Source organism: Emys orbicularis, chromosome 11 (assembly GCF_028017835.1).
Source record: "Emys orbicularis isolate rEmyOrb1 chromosome 11, rEmyOrb1.hap1, whole genome shotgun sequence".
NCBI lineage: Eukaryota > Metazoa > Chordata > Testudines > Emydidae > Emys > Emys orbicularis.
The window spans coordinates 77704372-77726526 of record NC_088693.1 but is presented as its reverse complement, the minus strand read 5'-3'; the positions used below and the strand labels follow the sequence as shown (position 1 = coordinate 77726526).

Below are 22155 nucleotides of genomic sequence, written 5' to 3'. Positions count from 1 at the left end.
CTGCCTGGGCACTAGCAACGGCCCTGAGCCATGTCCCAGCAGCCCCGTGTCTGACACCTCCGTCCCTCATGCTGCCTCGTCTCTGTTACCAAAGAGGAGTTCAGGGTGGGAATCTCCCCTCGTTCTCTGTGGTGAAGACTTTAGCAACCCTGCCGCTCAGCGTCTCGTCCTCTCTGGTTGTTCCGCTCGCCCTCTGCTGATCTAGCAGGGCCAGCGACTCTCACCAGCTTCCTGGTTCTCCGAGACTTACAGAAGTTCCTATTTCCTGCTGGCCATTCTGGTTCCCTCTGAGCCTCCTTACGCCTTCCCTGTCACAGCTGATGCTTCTGTACGTTGACGTAGTGTGGGCTGCATTTCTGCTCCTTCAGGGGGATGTTGCTTGAGTGAGCCACGTGGCCCTTCCATGCTTTCCCTTTAGCTTAGGGCTGAGGTACGACTGGCCCAGGCTGGGTTGGGCCCCTCGATGTCGGTATGTGGCCACTGGCATGTTACCTCTGTGCAGCATCCCAGCTCTCGTTAGCAGATGGAAAGGCTCTGCCTTCATAGGTGCAGTAGTAACCTTCCAAACAGGAGCTGCATGGGACCGATGCCCTGCTGTCTGCGTGACGACCCGGAGCTCGATTCATCACGTCAAGGGACCGGTAGATCATCTAGTCAGGCTCCTGTGTAACGCAGGCCAGAGAATGTCACCCAGTTACTCTGGACTGAGCCCAGCGACGTGTCTGGCTGCAGTACAGTGTGCCCTCCAGAAAGGCAGCCGGTCGGGAGCTGAAGACATCAAGCGATGGAGAGTCTGCCAGTCCCCTTGGCAGCACATTCCGGTGGTTGATCACCCTCGTTGTTCACTGTTCGGGCCTCATGGCTTCAGCCTCTGGTTCTTGTTCTGCCTTTCTCCGCCCTTCGGTACCTGGTATCTTCTCCCTGTGAAGGTTCTTCTACCAGTCACCTGCCAGTCTTATTTCTGATACTCAGTGGCGAGGACAGTCACGGGGGGCCCGGGAGTGCCCGCCTTAAACAGCCCGTGTAGGCGCCGCATTAACGCTCTTCCAGTGCTGGTAACCTTGGCTGATGGGAGGGGTGGAGGGAGCCCTATGGGGCAGGAATTGGGGTGGGCTTTGGGGAAGGAAGGAGAGAGCTGGGAGGACAAGGTAGGAAGGAAAGCCAAGGGCAGAGTGTCTGGGGTCGTGCAGGGAGCAGGCTTTCCCTGTGAATGCCACAGCAAGGTACATACCACACACTTGTTCACAATGCCTAAGGCCTGCACTTTCCAAAGGGAGAGGTGATTTTTGGGAGGCCCCATCGGCCCCCCGGGAGGGGTCTGATTTGAGAGCGCTGAGCCCTGCCCTCTGCGAATCCGACTTGGTGTCTCAGGCTGGGCACCTGACACCCCTAGGCCTGAAGGGGAGTTACGCCTTAGGGGCTGTCTTCTTCCTGCCCACTGGGCTCTGGGAGCCCTGCTGTGAATTGGAGCGGGGTGGAATCCTGCACACAGGCCTCCAGCCAGAATTAAGCCCTCCCTACTGCATGAGCATGCTCCAGCGTGCTCCCCCCATTCTGGCCTGTGTGGGCCCTGGAGCCCCCCCCCTTTCGGGCTGTGTGCCCCCCCAGGCCGCATGGGGCCCCGGTGCCCCCCTCAGGTGCTCTGGCACTGTCTGAAGGTGCTTTCTCCTCTTGTTAACTCTCCTTAGCAAAGGGTGCTGGGAGCAGCTCCCACATGGGACCTGTCCCGGTGGCTGGTGTGGAGCCACAGAGCGGGCCAGGCAGCGCTGCACTCCTTCCCCAGTGCTGCCCTGCGTGCGCCGTGCTGTACTCCCCCCGGGCTGCCAACGCCACCAGGCTGACACTTGCAGCTGTCTCATGGGTCTGCTCCCATGGCGCGCTAGTGAGCGGATGGCTAATCTCCCGCCTGCTCCCTGCCAGGAGCTGTACGTCCAGGACTACTCCAGCATTGACTGGCCGGCCCAGAGGAATAACGTGGCTGCCTGCGATCTCTACACCCCGCACAGCTGGCTGCTCACACTTGCCAATGGTGAGTAGGGCACTGGCTGGGCCTGGCCAGGGCAGGGCGGGGGATAGTTGATGTGCAGGTTGTTTTCTGACCCCACTGCCGTGAGTCACTGGTGGAGTTGAGAGCTGCCCCATAGCCTCACATCCAACCCCAGTGCAGCCTCCAAGCTTCCTGTCAGCCTTGCCCTGCCAGTGGGATCTCAGAGTGGCCAGGGACCAGAAGCTGGCAAGACAGTAAATTACTAACCTGGGAGGGAATGCTTGTGCCTGACAAAGCAGTGCCCACCTGGCCTCAGCATGGTGCCACAGTTACTGCCTTGCCCAGTGGGCACGAGGGCAATCTGTGTGCAGCATTGGCTCGCTCACTTCGGCCACGAGCCAGCAGCAGCCACCTGGGTCCAGCACGTAGGAAAGGCGCTGGGCTCTGTGCTGATTGCCGCTGGAGGAGGCTGAACCCAGGCCCATCCTGACTGTCGGGTGCCATTGATGCCGAATCAGGGCTCATAGAACAACTCCAAACACTCCGTCTCTGAGGTGTCTGCGGAGGCTGAGTCCAGCGTGGGCTGTGTGCTGGGGCACTGAGTGAACCTTAATACCTCAGGTTCTGTCCCCCACTCAGCAGCTTCCCACTTCCCTCTGGTCCTGTCTCGGGCTGAGCAGCAGTGAAACTACCAGGGTTCAGTCCAGGTGTGGAGCGTTCTGGGACTGTGTCCCTGGGGCTCTCGCCCTGCTCCCCCCAGAGCCCTGGCCAGCTGGGGAAAGGATGGGGGGAGCTCTCTGGGGCTCGGGGCCGGGCCCTGCTCGCACAGGACTTGGGACCAGGCAGCTGGTAAGAGTTTCCTTATTGTGTCTCTCTTGTTCCCGTCTCAGCCATCCTGAACGTGTACGAAGCCCACCACAGCGCCCGGCTGAGGCAGCGAGCCATCGCGGAGCTGTACGACCACATCAAGGCTGACGACAGATTCACCAAGGCCATCAGCATTGGCCCGGTAGGCTGCTCGTTACCGTTCCCAACGAATCAATGGAGCTGGCTCCAATTCCTGCCCAGGTGCGGGAGAGACCGGCCTGGGACTCCCCAGCTCTGCACAGACGCCCTGCTGCTGGCACGTAACCATAGCAACCAGCAATCCAGGCAGGCTCAGGGCCTGCTGTGCTGGGCGCTGCACACAGGAGAGTTCACGGCGGATGACAAGGGGAGTGAGCAGGCTGGCGGGAGAGGAGAGCGTGAGCAGCCGCCTGGTCGTTGTACAGTGGCAGTGGAGGCAGGGCGTGCCAGATGCCCCCCTCTGCAGAGTCTTTGCTGGGGACAGCTGGGGGGTGTGGAGTCAGCTGGTGGAAGGCCCTGGCTGGAGAGTATCAGAGGGGTAGCCGTGTTAGTCTGAATCTGTAAAAAGCAACAGAGGGTCCTGTGGCACCTTTAAGACTAACAGAAGTATTGGGAGCATAAGCTTTCGTGGGTAAGAACCTCACTTCTTCAGATGCAAGTAATGGAAATCTCCAGAGGCAGGTATAAATCAGTGTGGAGATAACGAGGTTAGTTCAATCAGGGAGGGTGAGGTGCTCTGCTAGCAGTAGAGGTGTGAACACCAAGGGAGGAGAAACTGCTTCTGTAGTTGGATAGCCATTCACAGTCTTTGTTTAATCCTGATCTGATGGTGTCAAATTTGCAAATGAACTGGAGCTCAGCAGTTTCTCTTTGGAGTCTGGTCCTGAAGTTTTTTTGCTGTAAGATGGCTACCTTAACATCTGCTATTGTGTGGCCAGGGAGGTTAAAGTGTTCTCCTACAGGTTTTTGTATATTGCCAGAGTGATCTCCTGCCCTGTGATGGGGAACAGACATGGGGATGCCAAGGGGTCCGTTCTGTGACCAGAGCCCCATGTAGACGTGCTCGCTCCCCTGCAGACAGCCCCCAGCCTGGGGTTTGCTCTGGGGCTGGTCATGAGGTCAAGTCATGCTGTGCAGGCCCGAGCCGAACACCACTGCGCTCTGCAGGGGAGTGACGCCTTCTCTCTCGGCAGATTTCCAAGACCATTAACATGCTGGTTCGCTGGTACGTGGATGGGGAGAGCTCTCCAGCCTTCCAGGAGCATGTCTCCAGGATCACTGATTACCTCTGGTAAGGCCAGGCCCATGAACCTCCCCAGCCCTGGAGACAGTGCAGGGCTCAGCTAGAGAGAGCCACTCTGCCCCGTGCGGGAGTCCCCAGGCCCTAGCAGGGAACCTGCTTTCCAGACCTGCCATGGGGGACCCCGCTCTGCCCCCAGGGTTACCACGCTGCCTAGGACCCAGGAGCAGGGAGCTCTGTGCAGGCGGCATGCGAACGGGGGGGTCTTGCACTGATCGGCAGCCAGCTCCAGACGCTGCATCCTTATTAGTGAGTCCCACTCGCTCCAGTTCTCCCAGTCAGGCTGGGAAGGGGCAGGCCAGGGCCCCTGGGGAACCTGCAAGGCTGCCTCTGAAGCTCAGTACTCCGTGCCCTAGCAGCAGACGCCTGGGGGCTGCGGGAGGTTGGGGACAGCACCACGCTCCCCAGGCTGCCGCAGTGATGTGCTCTCTCTCCACGCAGGCTGGGACTCGACGGCATGAAGATGCAGGTAAGGCGCTCTGGCCCTGGCAGTGAATGCAGGGACCTTGGGCACCCTCTCGCTGCTGCTGAGGCAGCTCGCAGGGCTGGGCAGGGACCCCTCACCCAGGGACTGAGCACGTCCTGCAAAGGGGGTCTCGCCAGGCTGCTCTGCCTCGGGGGATCTACCACCCCTGCAATGTCTCCCTTTCCTGCCGGGCTGTTAATAGTAATAGGACCAGCCCTGGCCCAGCTGTGCGGCTCACAGCAGCAGCTTCTCCCGTCCCTGCTCCTCCTCCTGGCAGAGGGTAGAAGGGGTTGGTATCGGGAGCAGTGTGTGTCCGTGCTCTCAGGCAGCTGCTTCCCCTGTACCTCTGGGGGGTGCTCTGCACCCGCCATCCCGTGCCCAGCCCCTTCACTCTGGCCTTTCGCCCCTGCCACACACGCATTGCCCCTGGGGTGGAGCCTAGGGGAGGAGTCCCGTCCTGTCCTGTCTCTGCTGTGCGGCTCTGGCCCTACGTTAGCGGGCAGCCCCTCTCCTACCTGCGCTGGGGGCTAGAACCGAGCACTAACGGCTGCTTGGCCCCTGCTGAGTGTCCAGCAAGGAAAGGGGCTGCGTGCTGCTCCCCCATGCCCTGGCCACGCAGGCCTGCTTCTCTGTCCCACTTCCTGCAGCTCAGTGTCTCCCAGACAAACGTGCCTCTCCCGGGACAGCGGTGCATCCCCCCCAGACACAGCTCTGCCACCTCCCTCCTCCCCCGCCCCACGGCTCCCCTTGCCGCCCAGCCAGCCATTCGCACTGCTGTCTGTTTGTGCAAACATGGACTGTTCCTTGTGTCACGGCCTGGCCCCGGCCGGCAGAGCACTCACAGACCCGCCATGCAGGCGGTCTAGTAGTGCAGTGCTCCACCGAGACCTCCTCCCAGCCTTCAGCTCCTTGGGGCTTGAGTACCACACCTGTCCTCTCTGGGGCTGCCCCACGGCCCAGCCCAGCAGGGCCCACATGCTGCTGCCCAAGCCCCCCATGTGCCTGGAGCCCCGTCGGCCCATCCCAGTCCCCTCCTAGTGCTCCCCTCTGGGTTCAGGATCCATGGCCAAACTGCCTTCGTTTTGAACCCCTCGGTGGGCTTGCTGCAGCTTCTCTCCCGTTCCCTCCGGCCTCCTCTGCTGTGCGAGAGCCGAGTCCCTGCAGCTCCTGCCCTCTGGGCCAGCCTTCCTGGCTCTGCCTCGCTTCACATCTCAGCTCAGAGACCCCCGTCCCATCCCATCCCGTCCCGTCCCTACGGCTCACGCTCTGCATGCTGCTATGGGCTCTCTCTTGTTTCCAGTCACTGTGTCTGGGATGCTGCTTGCAGCCTAGGGTGCTGTAGACACCAACACTGGATTGGGTGAGGTGCCCGGAGCCATCCTGCACTGGGTCCATGAGGGGCTTGCAGGATCAGACCCTAACATAGCTTTGGAGGGAAAGTCTAACCCCATCCCCCGAACCGAAAAACCCCATAACCCTGCTCCTGCTGCCCATTTCTGCCCCAGTGTGTTCCCTTAGGCTGCAGCACTCCCTGTGCACAGGGCCCATGGTGCAGTGTGGCGGTGCCTGTGCTGCGTGTCTGCACCCAGCCAGTGTACCCTATAGCTTTCTCTGTCTACGGGGCCATTGGTACAGAGCGGTGGCGCCTGCAGGCAGCATGGCCCGTAGGGGTGGGCGGGAAGCCTGGGGCGGATTGAAAAGCTGCTTCTCATTGCACACTCTTCTGTTCCAGGGCACCAACGGATCCCAGCTCTGGGACACAGCGTTTGCCGTCCAAGCCTTCCTGGAGGTAATGTTTGCTGTTGTGCCAGCCTGCTGGGCTGCCCCCCAAGGGACGTGGGTCTCAGACAGGCACCATCCTGCACTTTCCTCAGTGCCATGGCTCTTGGGGGCCCGGCTCCTACAGTGTACGCTCAACAGCAACACTAGGGAGAGGCTTAGACAGCCTCGGGTGTCAAGAGCAGACGGAGCTGTGATGATCGTCGAGTCTGACCCCCTGCAGAGCACAGGCCAGAGAATGTCCCCCTGAGCTCCCTGCGCTGAGCCGGTAACTGGTGGTGCAGCCAGAGCGCAGCTCTTAGAGAGAGCCCTGCAGGCTTGCGATCCCAGTGCGCTCCGAACGCACGCTAAGGGGCAGAACAGCTAGTGCCCCGTAGCGTTGGGTGGACGCACCTGCATACAAAGGCAGGTGTGTGCAGGTTTGCAGGTGGACTGGCCTTTGAACGCTGGGTGCGAGGTGTCACTGGAGGAAGGCTAGAATGGCACGGGGCTCTGCACGTGTCCCCTGTAGTAACACCTGGAGATGAGCAGCACTGTCACGCCGCTTGGGAACCTGCACTTGGCCAGCTGCAGGCGTGGAGCTGGCAGGCGCATAGGGAAGAGCCGCTATAGCTGTTCCATAGCATGTGGCATGCTGCCGGTGATGGCCCCTGAAAATACTGTCCTAACCCCCGTCAGGTGCAGGCACGTGGCCCCACGGCACTGGTGGGTAGGCGTTGAAATGCACATGGGCAGGGACCAAGGAGAGTTCCTGTTACCTCTTCCCCGCATGCGCTGTGTTCTCTTTGGGGTACTGGTACAAAGATGGGCCATATCGCACCTGCCGTGGTAAAACCCGCCCAGAGCCCAGCGCTGCTCGGAACCAGCAGCAATGCTGGAATACAGAGACGGGGCTTTGACCGCTCCGAGCGAGCGATGGAGATGTGTTGCTTGGCGTAGCTCCAGCATCGGGCACTGCGATGCTGCTCTGCCAGTCGCTCAGAGCCTGAGATTTCCTGTTCCTTGCCTGTACCAGCCAGTGCGAGATGAGCCACCCCAGTGCAGATCTCTGGTGCCCCGGAGTCCCTGGCTGGCCAAAGTGCTGTGTTTGACTCTTACCAGGGAGTGACCATGCCTGGCACAGATTCCAGGAGATCTCTTCTAATTTGTTTTTCCCGAAGAACTAAACTGATCACAGAGCTGAGCAGTGACGTCTCTTTATTTTGTGTGTCTGCCTCCTTGTCTAGGCTGGTGCTCAGAACGACCCGGCATTCGCTTCCTGTCTGAGGCAGGCCCATGAGTTCCTCAAAATCACCCAGGTGAGCACTGAGTTGGGGTCACAGATGTGGGGAGTCAGCATTGACTTTGGTAAGACTGCAGTGTCCCGCGTAGCTTCTCGGCATCCAGCCATGCGGCTCATCCCCTTCATGCGCTGTAGTCATAGGCGCGGGAACTAGGGGGATGGGGGTGCTGCAGCACCCCCAGGTTTCACTGTGAAACGTTTGCTGGCACTGTTAGAATGAAGCTAGTGTTATTTTGCAATACTTGAGAATTCTGGAGATGTGCTGCACCCGTGTGGTGTGAGCAGGAATTGCGCCTTTTCACATTGCGTTTGAACACACAGGGTTTATTTACAGTTTCGTTAGCTGGCTTTCAGCACCCAGCGCCACTGGCTGTCCTAGGAGATACAGAGGAAAGGGGTTTGGTACCAGAACACGGTAGGGAGAGAGGCCCAGAGTGTCAAAGGTATTGAGGTGTCTAACTCCATTTGGGGCTGGGGATCAGAGCCCAGGGGCATTTTAAAGCAGCGTGGCAGGGAGGTGAATGCTGTGGGTCCAACGGCTAGCTCAGCTCAGGGGCTTTCGTTGTCTATCAAATGTACTAGTTTGCAGAGTCCTTTTTGTGTGCCCGTGTCGAATGTCTCTGGATCTGTAGGTTTCCTCCTTACATTCCATGGGGCTTTTCTGTAGGGGCTGACCCAGCCGGGTTCTCTCTAGTTTCCCTGTTTCTAGAGCCCTGCCACTGTCCCCCTGCAGCTCCGGTGAGGGTTCTCGCAGTGAGCTCTTCCCCACCCAGCTTTGGAGCCCAGGCTGGGAGTGCTGCAGGGCACGGCGCGCTTGGCTTTGGTGGGGAGGGATAGCTCAGTGGTTTGAGCATTGGCCTCCTAAACCCAGGGTTGTGAGTTCAATCCTTGAGGGGGCCACTTAGGGATCTGGGGCAAAATCAATACTTGGTTCTGCTAGTGAAGGCAGGGGGCTGGACTTGATGACCTTTCAAGGTCTCTTCCAGTTCTAGGAGATAGGATATCTCCATTAATTAAAAAAAAATTATTTTAAAAGCGGAGTGTGCCTCACCTCTCTCAGGGAGGGAGACCCGCCTGCCCTGGGACACAGCTGGCTCATGGGCCTGGCTGACGCTGAGATTCCTGTGACGTCCCTGCACGGGTGCCGTTTCCCAGTGCTGCTCCACAGGCGCTAGAGGCAATGGGAGCACACGCGTGAACCTCCACTGGTGTTCTCACCACCGCATCATAGACTTGGTCAGAAGGGACCATTATGATCATCTAGTCTGACCCCCTGCATAACACAGGCCACAGAATCTCACCCACCCCCTCCTGTAACAAACCTGTGTCTGAGCCATTGAAGTCCTCAAATCGTGGTTTAAAGACTTCAAGGTGCAGAGAATCTTCCAGCAAGTGACCCGTGCCCCACTCTGCAGAGGAAGGCGAAAAACCCTCAGGGCCTCTACCAATCTGCCCTGGAGGAAAATTCCTTCCCGACCCCAAATATGGCGATCAGCTAAACCTTGAGCATGTGGGCATGACTCACCAGCCACCCAGGAACAAATTCTCTGTAGCAACTCAGATCCCACCCCATCTAACATCCCATCACAAGCCATTGGGCATATTTACCGCTAATAGTCAAAGATCAATTAATTGCCAAAATTAGGCTATCCCATCATACCATCCCCTCCATAAACTTATCAATCTTAGTCTTGAAGCCAGATATATCTTTTGCCCCCACTACTCCCCTTGGAAGGCTGTTCCAGAACTTCACTCCTCTAATGGTTAGAAACCTTCATCTAATTTCAAGACTAAACTTCCTAATGTCGAGTTTATATCCATTTGTTCTTGTGTCCACATTGGTACTGAGCTTAAATAATTCCTCTCCCTCCCTGGTATTTATTCCTCTGATATATTTATAGAGAGCGATCATATCTCCCCTCAGCCTTCTTTTGGTTAGGCTAAACAAGCCAAGCTCTTTGAGTCTCCTTTCATATGACAGGTTTTCCATTCCTCGGATCATCCTAATAGCCCTTCTCTGCACCTGTTCCAGTTTGAATTCATCCTTCTTAAACATGGGCGACCAGAACTGCACACAATATTCCAGATGAGGTCTCACCAGTGCCTTGTATAATGGTACTAACACCTCCTTATCTCTACTGGAAATACCTCGCCTGATGCATCCCCAGACCGCATTAGCTTTTTTCATGGCCATATAACATTGGCGGCTCATAGTCATCCTGTGATCAACCAATACTCCGAGGTCCTTCTCCTCCTCTGTTACTTCCAAATGATTCCCCCCCCAGCTTATAACAATAGTTCTTGTTATTAATCCCTAAATACATGACCTTGCACTTTTCACTATTAAATTTCATCCTATTACTATTACTCCAGTTTACAAAGTCATCCAGATCTTCCTGTATGATATCCCGGTCCTTCTCTGTATTGGCAATACCTCCCAGTTTTGTGTCATCCGTGAACTTTATTAGCACATTCCCACTTTTTGTGCCAAGGTCAGTAATAAAAAGATTAAATAAGATTGGTCCCAAAACCGATCCCCGAGGAACTCCACTAGTAACTTCCCTCCAGCCTGACAATTCACCTTTCAGTACGACTTGTTGTAGTCTCCCCTTTAACCATTCCTTATCCACCTTTCAATTTTCATATTGATCCCCATCTTTTCTAATGTAGCTAATAATTCCCCATGTGGAATTATTTAATAATTATTTAATAATTCCCCAATTCCTAGTTTAAAGCTCTCTTAATCAGTTGTGCCAGCCTCCATCCTAGAAGTCTATTTCCCTCCCTACTCAGGTGAAGTCTATCCCGAGAGAACAGTCCTCTGTCCATGAATGCCTCCCAGTGGCCATACATCCCAGAGCCCTCCTTATAGCACCACTGCCTGAGCCATCTGTTGATCGTCATAATCTTGTCACACCTTTGTTGCCCTTCTCTAGGAACAGGCAGAATCCCACTGAAGATCACTTAAGTGTCTTCCCCAGCCTGGCATAGTCTCCCTTGATACGTTCCAGCAAGAGTCTAGCCGTATCATTCGTTCCCACATGAAGGACAATGAGCGGATTCTTTCCCGCTCCCGTTAGGATCCTCTTCAGCCTCAGGTCCACATCCCGTATCTTAGCACCCGGCAGACAGCACACCCTTCTGTTCTCTGGATCAGCTCTAGTTACAGGCCTGTCTATTCTTCTCAGTAAGGAGTCTCCAATCACGTAGACCTGCCTTTTCCTGGTGACGGTGCAATTCTCCGGTCTATCCCCTGTTCCCTTTGGCTGCAAGTCCTCTCGATTCCAATTCACTCTTGCAATCCTCTGCAACCCATCCGCCTGGGGCTCATGTTTGGCGTCATCTCCGTTGACTCTTCCCCTCTCCTTATAGGACTAGCTGTTCTTCTCTTCTTCCTTGCCCTCTCACCTTCAGCGACCACCTGCTGTGCCCCTTCTTCATTTTCCAACTCCCGCAAACCTGTTCCTGAGCTCTATTGCTCCTTCACTAGCCCGTCTTTTCCTCTGCCTGGTTCTCTTAGTCACATGCTTCCACTGTCCACTTTCCTCACCCAGCAGTCTCCCCTCAGAGTTCTTTGGTCCTGCTTCCATCTGCAAGTCTGAGCTTTTCCCTTCGGCCTCATCATGTCTTTGCTCCATCATCCGTTCGAACCCCCTTCTAAACTCAACCAGAGTTTCCACCTGCATCTCCAATCCTCAGATCTTTTCTTCCATCAGCTCTATCAGGCGGCACTTCATGCAGACAAAACTCTTATCAGGTACCCCCTCCAGGATCATGTACATGCCGCAGCTTCCACATCCAGTCATCTTCATTGTGTCTTCCACTGCCTGGGTCACTACCACCGCTGCCTCTGTATCTGTCTTAGGCTTCCCACCTAATTCCTGTAAATCTGGGAAACACAAACCAAACCAAACCATCACCACCCACAGCACAACAAACCCCCAACAAGCACCAAGACACTGCTAGAACACTGCACACTCCCTTCAGTAGCCTGTGTGTTCCTCTGCCTGCCTCTCTTAGTCTTCCCCCAAACTCCCCTGTTTACAGCTCTGTTTGCTGGCTCCTGTGCCGCTGCAGCTGTCTATGCCGCTGCCTGACTGGCTGGCTACCTTTATAAGACCCCATCGTCCAAGCCTGTTCTGAGCAGGGCTCGCTGACCTGGGGGTCAGACCCCCGCAGCCGTCTGCTCTCAGGCTGCCCTGTCCCTGGTGCTGGGCCCAGCGTGGCAGGGCAGTTTCATGTGAATCTTGATGCGGACCCAGCCGTGGGGCCCGCTCCGGGCTCTGCGGGGGTGAAGCACTGAAAACAAGTGGATGCACAGGGCCCTCCGCAGCCGGGCTGCGGGGGAGAGCTCCAGGTGCCCTGTGCTGACACAGCCACGCCAGGACAGCACTGGGGCGTACTGCAAAGGGTCAGCTGTGGAAGTCCCTTCTGCTCATCCCCTCCCAGTGGTAGAGTCCAGGGCCAGCCTTGGCCCCGGCCTGATCCAGGGAGACGTAACATGGACAAGCACCAATCCCAGCCTGGCCTCTGGCGAGCAGACTGTGGCAGCGCAGACAGGAGTGCTCTGCGGGCACGGCTGGCCTTGATCCCATGGGCATCGCCATAGCTGTGGGACCCCTGCCCTTTGCAGTGCTCTGCTCTTGCAGTGGGGCCTATGGGGCCCGCAGCCAGGCTGCTCCTGCCGTTCCTCCTCACTGGTGCTCCTCGTATCTCCTGCAGATTCCGGATAACCCGCCCGACTACCAGAAGTACTATCGCCAGATGAGCAAGGTACAGCTGGCCACGGGCCTGGATTTCCCTGGGTTGATTCTCTCCCTTGTTCCATGTTTGTTCCTCACGTGTCCGGCTGCCCCTAGCTCTGGGCTGCTCGCGGGGCAGGGAACGAACCTTTTCGACTCAAAGTGGATCTATCCTGTGATAGCGTCAGAGGCAGGCTCTGGCCGCAGAGCGACTCTCTGGTGTCTGGAGGAGTCTGCGGCCGTGACTGAGATCCCAGGTGCCGAGGGGCTGGCAGTTAGACAGGCTCAGCCTGCTTGGAAGAAGGGCACGAGCTGGCATTTACCTGGCAGTGCCCGGGGCATGGGAAGCAGAACAGCAGGTGGCTTGGTGTCTGCATATGGGGGCGGGGCTTGGCCAATACACATCGCATCGGCGGAGGAGGGGCTCTGTAAGCTGAGGCCAATGGCCGTGGGTCCGGGGTGGCCGTCAGGCCAGTTGCCATGGAAGGAGATGTGGCACAATCCCACTAAGGCCTGTTTGTGGTGGGGCTGGGCAGCGTTGTTTTCTCCAGTACGGTATTTTTTGGTGGGGGAGGCAGCCTCACCTGGGTAATTAGGAGGGTCCCGTGTAACAGGCAAAGTGCAGCCAGACACAGCGCGAGCTCCTGCCCCCAGGCTCTGCCACGGCACTGCCATCCTGGGCTGCAGCCCCCGCTGTGCCAGCTCTGGGCCCCACCTGCCCCAGGGCCTCTCGTTGCGCCCAGCTGCTCGGTGAATGTGTCTGGACACCTGCCCACGGAACGGGCTGAATTTCACCCACCACTGGCACTTTGCTTGGGGCCCAGACTTGGGTTTGGTCCCAGCCTCCAGCGTGAAAGCTATTGCAGTAGCTCCTGGTGCCACCTCGCTGTTGAGGAGGGACTCCCCTGTCTCCCCAGCCTCCTGCGGGACTCGAAGTGGGGGATGGTTGCCAGCGTTCTCTCCCCATTTCGTGTGCACAAGCGGAGCTGTAATGCGGGGTTGGGTGAGGGGGCTCCACCTTCCCTTGGGCAGGGCAGAGCCTGGCGGGGGAGTTTCCCTCGCCCTCCGTGCTCCTGGGGCTGAGTGCTGGTGCCTGACTCCCCAGGGCGGATTCCCCTTCAGCACCCGTGACTGCGGCTGGATCGTGGCTGACTGCACTGCGGAGGGGCTGAAATCGGTGATGCTGCTGCAGGAGAAGTGTCCCTTCATAGCAGAGCACGTCCCCACGGGGCGCCTCTTTGACGCTGTGAATGTGGTAAGAGGCGGCGGAGACCCGGTTGGGGGAGAACCCCAGAGTCAGCGCCACGTATCTCGGAACAGCTTAAAACAAAATGGCTTCTGGGTGGGGGATGTTCTCCCTCTGTGGGCCTTGGCCGTCCTGTGACTGGGCATACGGCCTGCTGGGCGTGAGCCTGGGATCACGTCTGGATGTGAGCTGGGCCCGGCTGGCATGAACCCCAGGAGGAGCCCAGGCAGGGCTGTTAGTGCAGCGCCTCTCACTGCCAATGGGTGTCGCTCATGAGTCCCGAGTTGGGAGCAGCGCGTGCAGCCTGACAGGACAGGACAGATTGGCCTGTGTGTGGGAGAGAGCTCAGAGCTGTTCTGTCCCTGCGAGGGCGCGTGGAGGGACAGCGCAGCGCCTTTCCCCGGCGGGCAGTCTGCTCACAGCACAGACACCCCGTGCAGGGAGCTCGTTCGCCCAAGTCTTGGGAAGCAGAAGCGAATATCCAGAGCTGGATCCAGGGCCTTGGAGACCAGGCAGCTGTTCCATGGGGAGGATAAAAGTGCCTCTGGCTCTGGCCAGCTCCTAGCAAAAGGGAAGGGGGAAAAGGGGGAAGAAATGCTCAGTGGTTTGAGCATTGGGCTGCTAAACCCAGGGTTGTGAGTTCAATCCTTGAGGGGCCCACTTAGGGATCGGGGGCAAAATCAGTACTTGGTCTTGCTAGTGAAGGCAGGGGACTGGACTTGATGACCTTTCAGCGTCCCTTCCAGCTCTATGAGATAGATCTATATCTCCGTATATTAGACCTCGTCTTGACAGATAAAGAAGAACTGATCACATAACTAAAAATTAATGGACGCTTAGGTACAAGTAATCATAACTTGATCACATGAGTAATGTGCAAACAGAATAAAGTCCAGACCAGAGGCATATATACTGGGTACTTTAAAAGGACCAGTCTCTCAAAGCTAAATAACTATGACCCAAATCAGCTGGGAGGAAGAATTTAATCAGAGAAAATGTGGATGATAATTGGGAATTGTTTAAGAACAATTGGATGCCCCAAAAGCTACAATCCCACAATCAAGGAAGAAGGCGGTAGTGGATAACGAAAGACCTGGATTAGAGGAGAAGTGAGGGCACCTATAAAAATAAGAAAAAAATATATAACAAATGGCAGAAAAGGGAAGTTGAAATCGGAAGCTAAGAATTGTAGAAAATGGATGAGGGAAACAAAGGGGCACAAGAAGAAATCAATGGCCTGCAGAGTTAAGGACAATAAGAAAGAGTTTAAGCTATTAAGAACAAAAGAATCCTGACAATGGTGTTGGTCCATTACTAGATGAAAATGATAGAATTATCAGTAATAATGCAAAACAAAGCAGAAGTGTTCAATAAATATTTTTTATCTGTATTTGGGGAAAAGCCAGATGGTGTAGTCATATCATATGATGATGCTCTTTACATTCCACTAGTATCTCTGGAGGGTGTTAAACAGCAGCAACTAAAGTTAGACATTTTAAAATCAGCAGGTCCAGATAACTTGAATCCAAGAGTTTTAAAAGAGCTGGCCGAGAAGCTCACTGGACTGTAAATGTTGATTTTTTTCAATAAGCCTTGGAACATTGAGGACGTTCCAGAAGACTGAAAGAAAACTAATCTTGTGCCAGTATTTGAAAAGGGTAAATAAAATGTTCAAGGTAATTATAGGCCTGTCAGTCTGACATCAATCCCTGGCAAGATAATGGAGCAACTAAGGAACTTCATTAATAAAAAATTAAAGGAGGGTAATATAATTCCAGTTGCCATTGAGAATAAAATTAGAATAATCAAAAATTATTTATGGAAAATAGATCCTGTCCAGTTTGGTTGATAAAGGTAATAGTGTTGATATAAGACTTACACTTTTGTAAGATGTTTAACGTGGTACTGCACAAAATTTGGTGAAAAAAATAGAGCGAAACAAAATTAACCTGGCAAACATTAAATGGATTAAAAGCTGGCTAACAGATGGGTTTCCAAATGTAATTGTAAAAGGGGGATCTGCACCAAGCGGTGTGTTTCTAGAGGCGTGTTACAGGGATCAGTTTCCTAGCCCTTGCTGTTTAATATTTTTATTAGGGCTGTCAGTTAACTGTGATTAATCCACGTGATTAACTAAAAAAAATTAATCGCGATTGGCTGTTTTTTAGAAGATCTGCGGTCGTTGGACAAGAGTTACTTTGGGGCAGGTCTCTGGCCTGTGCTGTGCAGGTCAGGCCAGCCCTTCTGGCCTCGGGATCGAGGGTTCTGGAGAGGGATGGCGGGGGCGGGGGAGGGGTGAAGGGTGATTTGTAGCAGGGGGTGAACGAGGCTGGTTTGGATCGTCAATCTCTTCCCTTCCATGTCCGGGCAGTTGCTGAGCATGAGGAATCCTGACGGAGGCTTCGCGACGTATGAAACCAAGCGGGGGGGCCGGCTGCTGGAGCTCCTGAACGCCTCGGAGGTGTTCGGTAAGGGCAGGCACGCTGGGGCTCTCCCCAGCTATTGTCACTCGAACCGCGAGGGGAGGCAGAGCCAGGTCTGCTGGGCCCAAGGCAGGCTCGGGGGGTCTTGGCGCAATCACATGGCCAGTGCCCATCCCCAGAGACAGCACCTCTGCACAGCTCCTGGGATGGGAGTGCACCGGGGAGGCAGGGCCCCTGTCAGTGCCTGGCATTGTCCTCAAGCTGCCTGCTGGCCATGAGTCCCTATGTGATGGGGATGCTCACTGCTGCTTCTCCTGTCTGGCAGGTGACATCATGATAGACTACTGCTACGTGGAGTGCACGTCGGCTGTCGTGCAGGCGCTGAAGCACTTCCACGAGGCCTTCCCTGAGCACCGGGCCCGGGAGGTCAGGTAACGGAGGGGGAGCGCCGAACCATCAGTCCAGAGCTTGCACCCTGGGGAGGTCAGTAAGTGGGGCCTGCTGGGATGAACCTGGCGCAGGCCCCATCTGTACGCTCTGACCCGCAGGGCAGACCCTGCCGCCCACACAGCTCCGGGAACCAACCCGGTAACCGAACACGGCAGCTGCTGTCCCAGTGCAGTGGGGGGCACCCTCCTTTCCTAGCTACCGTTTCAGAACAGCCCGGCTGAGTACATCCGCTTCCTGTGTGAGTCCAAAGGGCCACCCGGCCTCAAGCAGGGCACTGGGGGTACAGACCAGGGTGTGTTTCATCCGCAGACCAGCTGGGAAGGCACCGGTAAATGTCCCGGGGTGGAGATCCTGTCTCCATCTGAGCCCCCAGGGGCCATGGTCAGGCAGCTGCACAGAGGCTGTGGAAGCTCAGTCCACCTTGCAGCTTCCGGCCCTTGAGTGACTCTTTTAATAAGGTCCGGGCCCCCACTTCTCAGAGGGGATTCGAGTTCCCAAGGAGGGGCTGGCAGGAGGATGGACGCTGCACACTAAGGCACCCTCTTCTCCTGTCTAGAGAGACGCTGCGCAAGGGCCTGGAGTACTGCCGCAGGGTGCAGAGAGCTGACGGCTCGTGGGAAGGGTGAGTGGCCGCGTGCACCGCTGGTGCAGCAAACTCCACCCTGCTCAGGGCAGGAGGTGGCTGGGGTGAGGAGAGAGGCGCTGGTACCTGCCCTCTTGGGCAACCCTCTCTCCCCTTTACCTCCAGGTGTGCCAGTGTCCGGGGGAGGTGGGTGGGGGGCTGGCTCAGGTAGCCCACAGCAGTCCGGCCTGTTACAGTCGTGTCTAGGGCCCCCTGCAGACCAGTGCCTGTGGCGCTGGGTGCTCCCAGTGAGTGACTAACCCCCTTAGCTTGCGGACTAGAGACGAGCCAGACGCAGCGACATGGGATGGGATGCGACTCCTGGCCCGTGTGTGTGCGACAGCTCCAGTAAAGGCTCAGCGTAGCCTGAGGCGATGGGACCCTTCCCAGGGTCTGCGGTGGGGAGGGACTGTACTGAGAGGCAGGGACTTCCCAGGCCTGTCTGTGGCACGGGGGGCCGGTGGTGTCAGACCCGCAGAGCGTTCTGCGCTGCCTGACGCTGCCGCTCTCCTCCCATCAGGAGCTGGGGCGTGTGCTTTACCTACGGCACCTGGTTCGGACTGGAGGCCTTGGCCTGTCTGCAGCACACCTACCAGAACGGGTGAGTGTGGGAATCCGACGTGTGGCTCCCTGGCTGCCACGGCCTGCAGGGCATGGCCTGGAGTGGCTGGCACCATCCCTCGAGCATGGGAGGTGCTGCATCACTCTGCTGGGGGAGGAGCTTGATCAAACCCAGAGCAGCCTTCCCCGCCAGGCATTGGGTCGGGCTCCTCTGTCCTCCCGTCCCCTGCTCACTGAGAGTCACAGCCCCCTGGGGCCCTGTCCCCAGCCCGTGGCCCCCTGGCTCCAGCTTGCTGGCCGCTCGCAGCTGGGGGCTCTGGTGTTCAGAGCCAGGTTGTGCACTCACCAGAGGAAGCTCATCTGCCCTAGGCTGCTGCTCCCACCCCCGGGAGCCAAGTCTCATCTCGGAGACCCCGGCTCCTGCTAGAGCCTCCCTGCCACAGCTTCACACTGTCTCCTGCCCCCACTTGCTCCACCAGCCCCTTCCCCAAAGCCCCATGAGGCTGCCCTGGCTTAGTCCCTTTGCTCTGCCTCGTCCCTTCAGAGCCGCATGCAGGGAGGTGGCCCAGGCCTGCCAGTTCCTGGTCTCCAAGCAGATGGAGGATGGTGGCTGGGGAGAGGACTTTGAGTCCTGCGAGCAGCGCAGATACGTGCAGAGCCCCACCTCCCAGATCCACAACACCTGCTGGGCCCTGCTGGGGCTCATGGCCGTCAGGTAGGAGAACCGATGCTGCTTCTCACCACAGAACATCGTCCTCTTCACCTGCATTCACAGAGCACAGCCCTGCCAAGGACCTTGGCACCGGGGCGCTGGTGTGGAAGCCTTCATTCGCGCCATGCCTGCCCCCTGCTGTGCTCTGCGTGTCCTCACCTGGGCTAGCCCAGAGCACACGCCCCAGCAATTGGGAGGCGCCCGTGCCGAGAGGGGTTAGCCAGTGACTGCTCCAGTCCCCGGGCTGGCGCTTGGTGCCCGTCGTCACACCACCAGCTCTCCCACAGCGAGTGTCCAGGCTCTGTAAGGCAGCAGCACGGCCCAGAGCTGCCATCCCAGCCTTAATAAATAATAATATATGGAGATATACCTATCTCATAGAGCTGGAAGGGACCCTGCCTTCACTAGCAGGACCAAGTACTGATTTTGCCCCAGATTCCTAAGTGGCCCTCTCAAGGATTGAACTCTCAACCCTGGGTTTAGCAGGCCAATGCTCAAACCACTGAGCTGTCCCTGTGCTGGGCACTGCAGGATGTGGCTGCTGTCGCAGACCTGGCTTTAACACCTGGTGCTTCCTCACCTGCTTGGCTGTGCGGGGCCTTTGGTGCCCACTGAGCCAGCCTGTGAATGACAGAGAGGTGGGGGGGTGGCCATAGTGTGAGTGCTGGGGGCTAGTGGGGAGAGGAGAAGAGCTTTCCTGTCCCCGCTGTGGTGCTGGGGAGGGAGAGAGGAGAGCTCCGGCTGCGGCTGCACATGGCGGGGGTCGGGGGCTAGCATGCTATTCGGAGTCAGCACCACTGACCTCTGCCCCTTCTCTCTGCAGATACCCGGACGTTGGGGTGCTGGAAAAGGGGATCAAGGTTTTGATTGACAAGCAGCTGCCCAATGGTGACTGGCCTCAGGTATGCAGCTCCTCGCTGCTCTCTCTAATGTATCCAGCCCCTGTCACTGCAGGCATTTCAGCCAGCCACTCCCTTTCATCCCTCCCAGCTGGGGGAGATGCAGGCCGATGGCTCAAAGGGTTTTGCTGGGAGCTGTCCGTGAGGGGGAATCGCTGGCTGAGGATGGCTCCATGGAAGAGCTGAGCTTTGCATTTCGTTCCGGTCCGTGGTCTCTTCTGTCATGTGGCAGTGAGTTCCACAGTCCGGTCCAGCTCCAGGGAGAGCTCTGCCTCCTGTATTGAAAAGCCTCCCTGTCTGGGTGAGCTGCTGGAATGCAGCTGTCAGGAGAAGTCGTGGTCGCAGGAGAAGGGACGATCTCCCTGGTGGAGAAGGTTTGAACAGCAGCTGGAGCCCTTGCCCTGGACTCGGTGAGAGGGGAGCCGGAGCAGGGAGGGGGTACTGGGGTGACCTGGGCGGCATGTTGAACCAGCTCGAGGTGTTCAGGGCCTGTCGGTCCATCCCTAGCTGCAGTAATGGGCCTTAGATCTCACAGAGAGATGGGGGGGCCGGGATACACTCTGGGTGAGGTCGGCTTCTGATCAGTGCAGGTTGAGGCGATGAGGTGAGGGGGCTTTCGCTGTCATGGTTACTTGGGGATCCAGGCGCCATGCAGGGCCCAAAGCAGCCCAAGGCTGCAGAGCAGTGAAATGCTCTGGGAGCAGACGCCCTCGGCAGTGGGAGCGTTCCAGATGAGGCAGGGTCTCTGGCTGACCTCCCTCCTCTCCCCACCACGCTGCCCCCGGGCTCCGCTTTGCCAGCTGCCTGTCATCTCCCCGCTGTTCACGCTGGCAAACTAAAGAGCGCCCCAAGCCAACCCTGTGTGGCCTGCCTTCCCCTGCCAGTGCTCACCCTCTGCGCCATTGCGGGGTTTGCTGCTTTGTGCACATGGAAGTAGCCTGTCAAATCCCTGGACACGGATCTGTTTTGCATCCCAGCGGCTCACCCTCCCATGGGGCGCCCTGGGTGCAAGGACTGTGGGCAGGATGAGGCTTCTTCTATATATCTCTGGGGTATTCCCCCTTTGCTTGGGCCACGTGGCTTTGTGTGACCCCACCTGACCCTTCCCAGGGCCCTGTGCCCTCGGGTAGCAGAGCCCTGGATCCAGCTGGAACCAGGAACAGGGCAGGGCTCATCGCTGACCCCTGTTGTTCAGTGGCTGGAGGTGTACGGGGAGATGCAGGCACGGCGTGTTAAGCGGGTGGGAGTGGATGGGCCGGTGGCTGCAGGGAAGCCCTGGGAGGTGGGGAGGTCTGACTGCCTGATTCTGGGGCCGGCTGCCTGCTGGCCTCGGCCCCAGCACACGTGAGAGCAGCCCAAGGACTGTTTTAGTACATGGGGCTGGTCACAATCCCATCCAGCATCGCGCTCCATCCGTGCCACGACCAGGGTGGGGAGCCTGGCCCTGCGTGTGTGCGGTGTCGTGCCTCAGCAGGAGTGAGCAGGGAGTGTATCCGTGTGCCGGGGCGTGTGGGAAACATGGGCGCATCAGTCATAACGTGTGTGCTTGGCACAGTACCCGCAACAGGCCTGTGAGAGGGCAAAGGGCTTGTGGGACCTCCTGCAGGAGCACCCCTTGCTCGCGAGCGCCCTGCCAATCCTGCCTCTTTCTGTCTCTCTCCCCTCGCAGGAGAACATCTCTGGGGTGTTCAACAAGTCCTGTGCAATCAGCTACACCTCCTACCGCAACGTCTTCCCCATCTGGGCCCTGGGGCGCTTTGCACACCTGCACCCCGGCAGCGCCCTTGCTGGCAAGCTGCAGCCCAGGTCCTTGCACAGCGAAGAGGAGATCCTGGCTGGAGGGAAGCGGGATGGGATTCTGTCAGGGTCCCCCTCTGCCTGAGCCTGGGCCCTGCCCACGCCCCATGGCAGGCCTGCAGCCTCAGTGACACCCTAGCTGGATTTGCTTGGCTACAAGGCTGTTTACGGGAGACCGGCAGGCCCTGGCGCTGTGTCGTGGTCCATGAGGACTCTGCACATTGATTCTTGCTCCGGGCCTACGTGTGGGCTTGGAGGGGGCAGCGAGTGTGTGGGCACTGGCTGGCTTATAGTCAAACATGCTGTACGTCTGGGGCTTGGCTTGAATGGACCCCTCTTCCCGGATCCATTGTGTAAAAGGCTGTGTGTCTGCAGGTGAACGCTGCCGCGCAGGACAGGCTGCTGGGGAGTGGGGCCTAACCGTATGACTGTGAGCAGGTGTCTGCACTTCAAGCTGGAGGAGACACGCCAGCGCTCGCTGAGATCGAGTTCGGGCGCTAACCCACGGGTTCCCAAACCTGTTTCCCTGCGGCCCGCCTGTGCAGCTGCCATGGCGCTGCCGCCCACTAGTAACACTGCTTGAGGAGACTGATTAACTTTAATGACTACATCCATATACACTATAACACTAGAAACGATGTCCTTGGTTCCTTTTCCTGGTCATCTAAGCAGGTGTAATGATAGAAATCCCTAGCCGCACTCACTCAAAGAAATGCTTCAAGGTCTTTGAAACCAAACAGTTTTAGTAAAGCTATGCTTTAAAAAATGTGGAGAGCAAAATGTGTTCACACAAGGAAAACACAATTTGGTATACAACTGACCAATAAGCAACACAACAACGGTAACACAACTGTTGAATAATAACACAATGTGTTTTTTTGATTTTAAAACAAAATAGTTGGCCAGCTTAGCCCACGATATTGTGTTTTCTATATTTTAGTGTAAAATCTGAATGTTTATGGTGTGTAAGTAAAGACCCAGCCCAGCTCTCTACTAATTAGGTCAAATATTGTAAATAAAAATATAAAACAACTTACAGACCA

General features: G+C 57.0%; 1 protein-coding gene across 2 annotated transcripts in view; it reads left to right on the top strand.

Annotated features, from left to right (window-relative positions):
- The window catches only part of LOC135885454 (lanosterol synthase-like), a 29091-nt gene extending 7167 nt beyond the window's left edge, over positions 1-21924 (top strand). For both annotated transcript variants that reach the window (XM_065413165.1, XM_065413164.1), the window contains exons 6-20: positions 1921-2029; positions 2878-2996; positions 4027-4124; positions 4575-4602; positions 6332-6388; positions 7605-7676; positions 12383-12433; positions 13508-13657; positions 16020-16116; positions 16397-16502; positions 17078-17143; positions 17664-17744; positions 18249-18419; positions 19240-19318; positions 20985-21924. In XM_065413165.1, coding sequence (XP_065269237.1) covers positions 1921-2029; positions 2878-2996; positions 4027-4124; positions 4575-4602; positions 6332-6388; positions 7605-7676; positions 12383-12433; positions 13508-13657; positions 16020-16116; positions 16397-16502; positions 17078-17143; positions 17664-17744; positions 18249-18419; positions 19240-19318; positions 20985-21197 — 1497 coding nt within the window. In that variant the 3' untranslated portion in view covers positions 21198-21924. The remainder of the gene's footprint in view (positions 1-1920; positions 2030-2877; positions 2997-4026; positions 4125-4574; positions 4603-6331; positions 6389-7604; positions 7677-12382; positions 12434-13507; positions 13658-16019; positions 16117-16396; positions 16503-17077; positions 17144-17663; positions 17745-18248; positions 18420-19239; positions 19319-20984) is intronic.
- Positions 21925-22155: the final 231 nt, after the last annotated feature.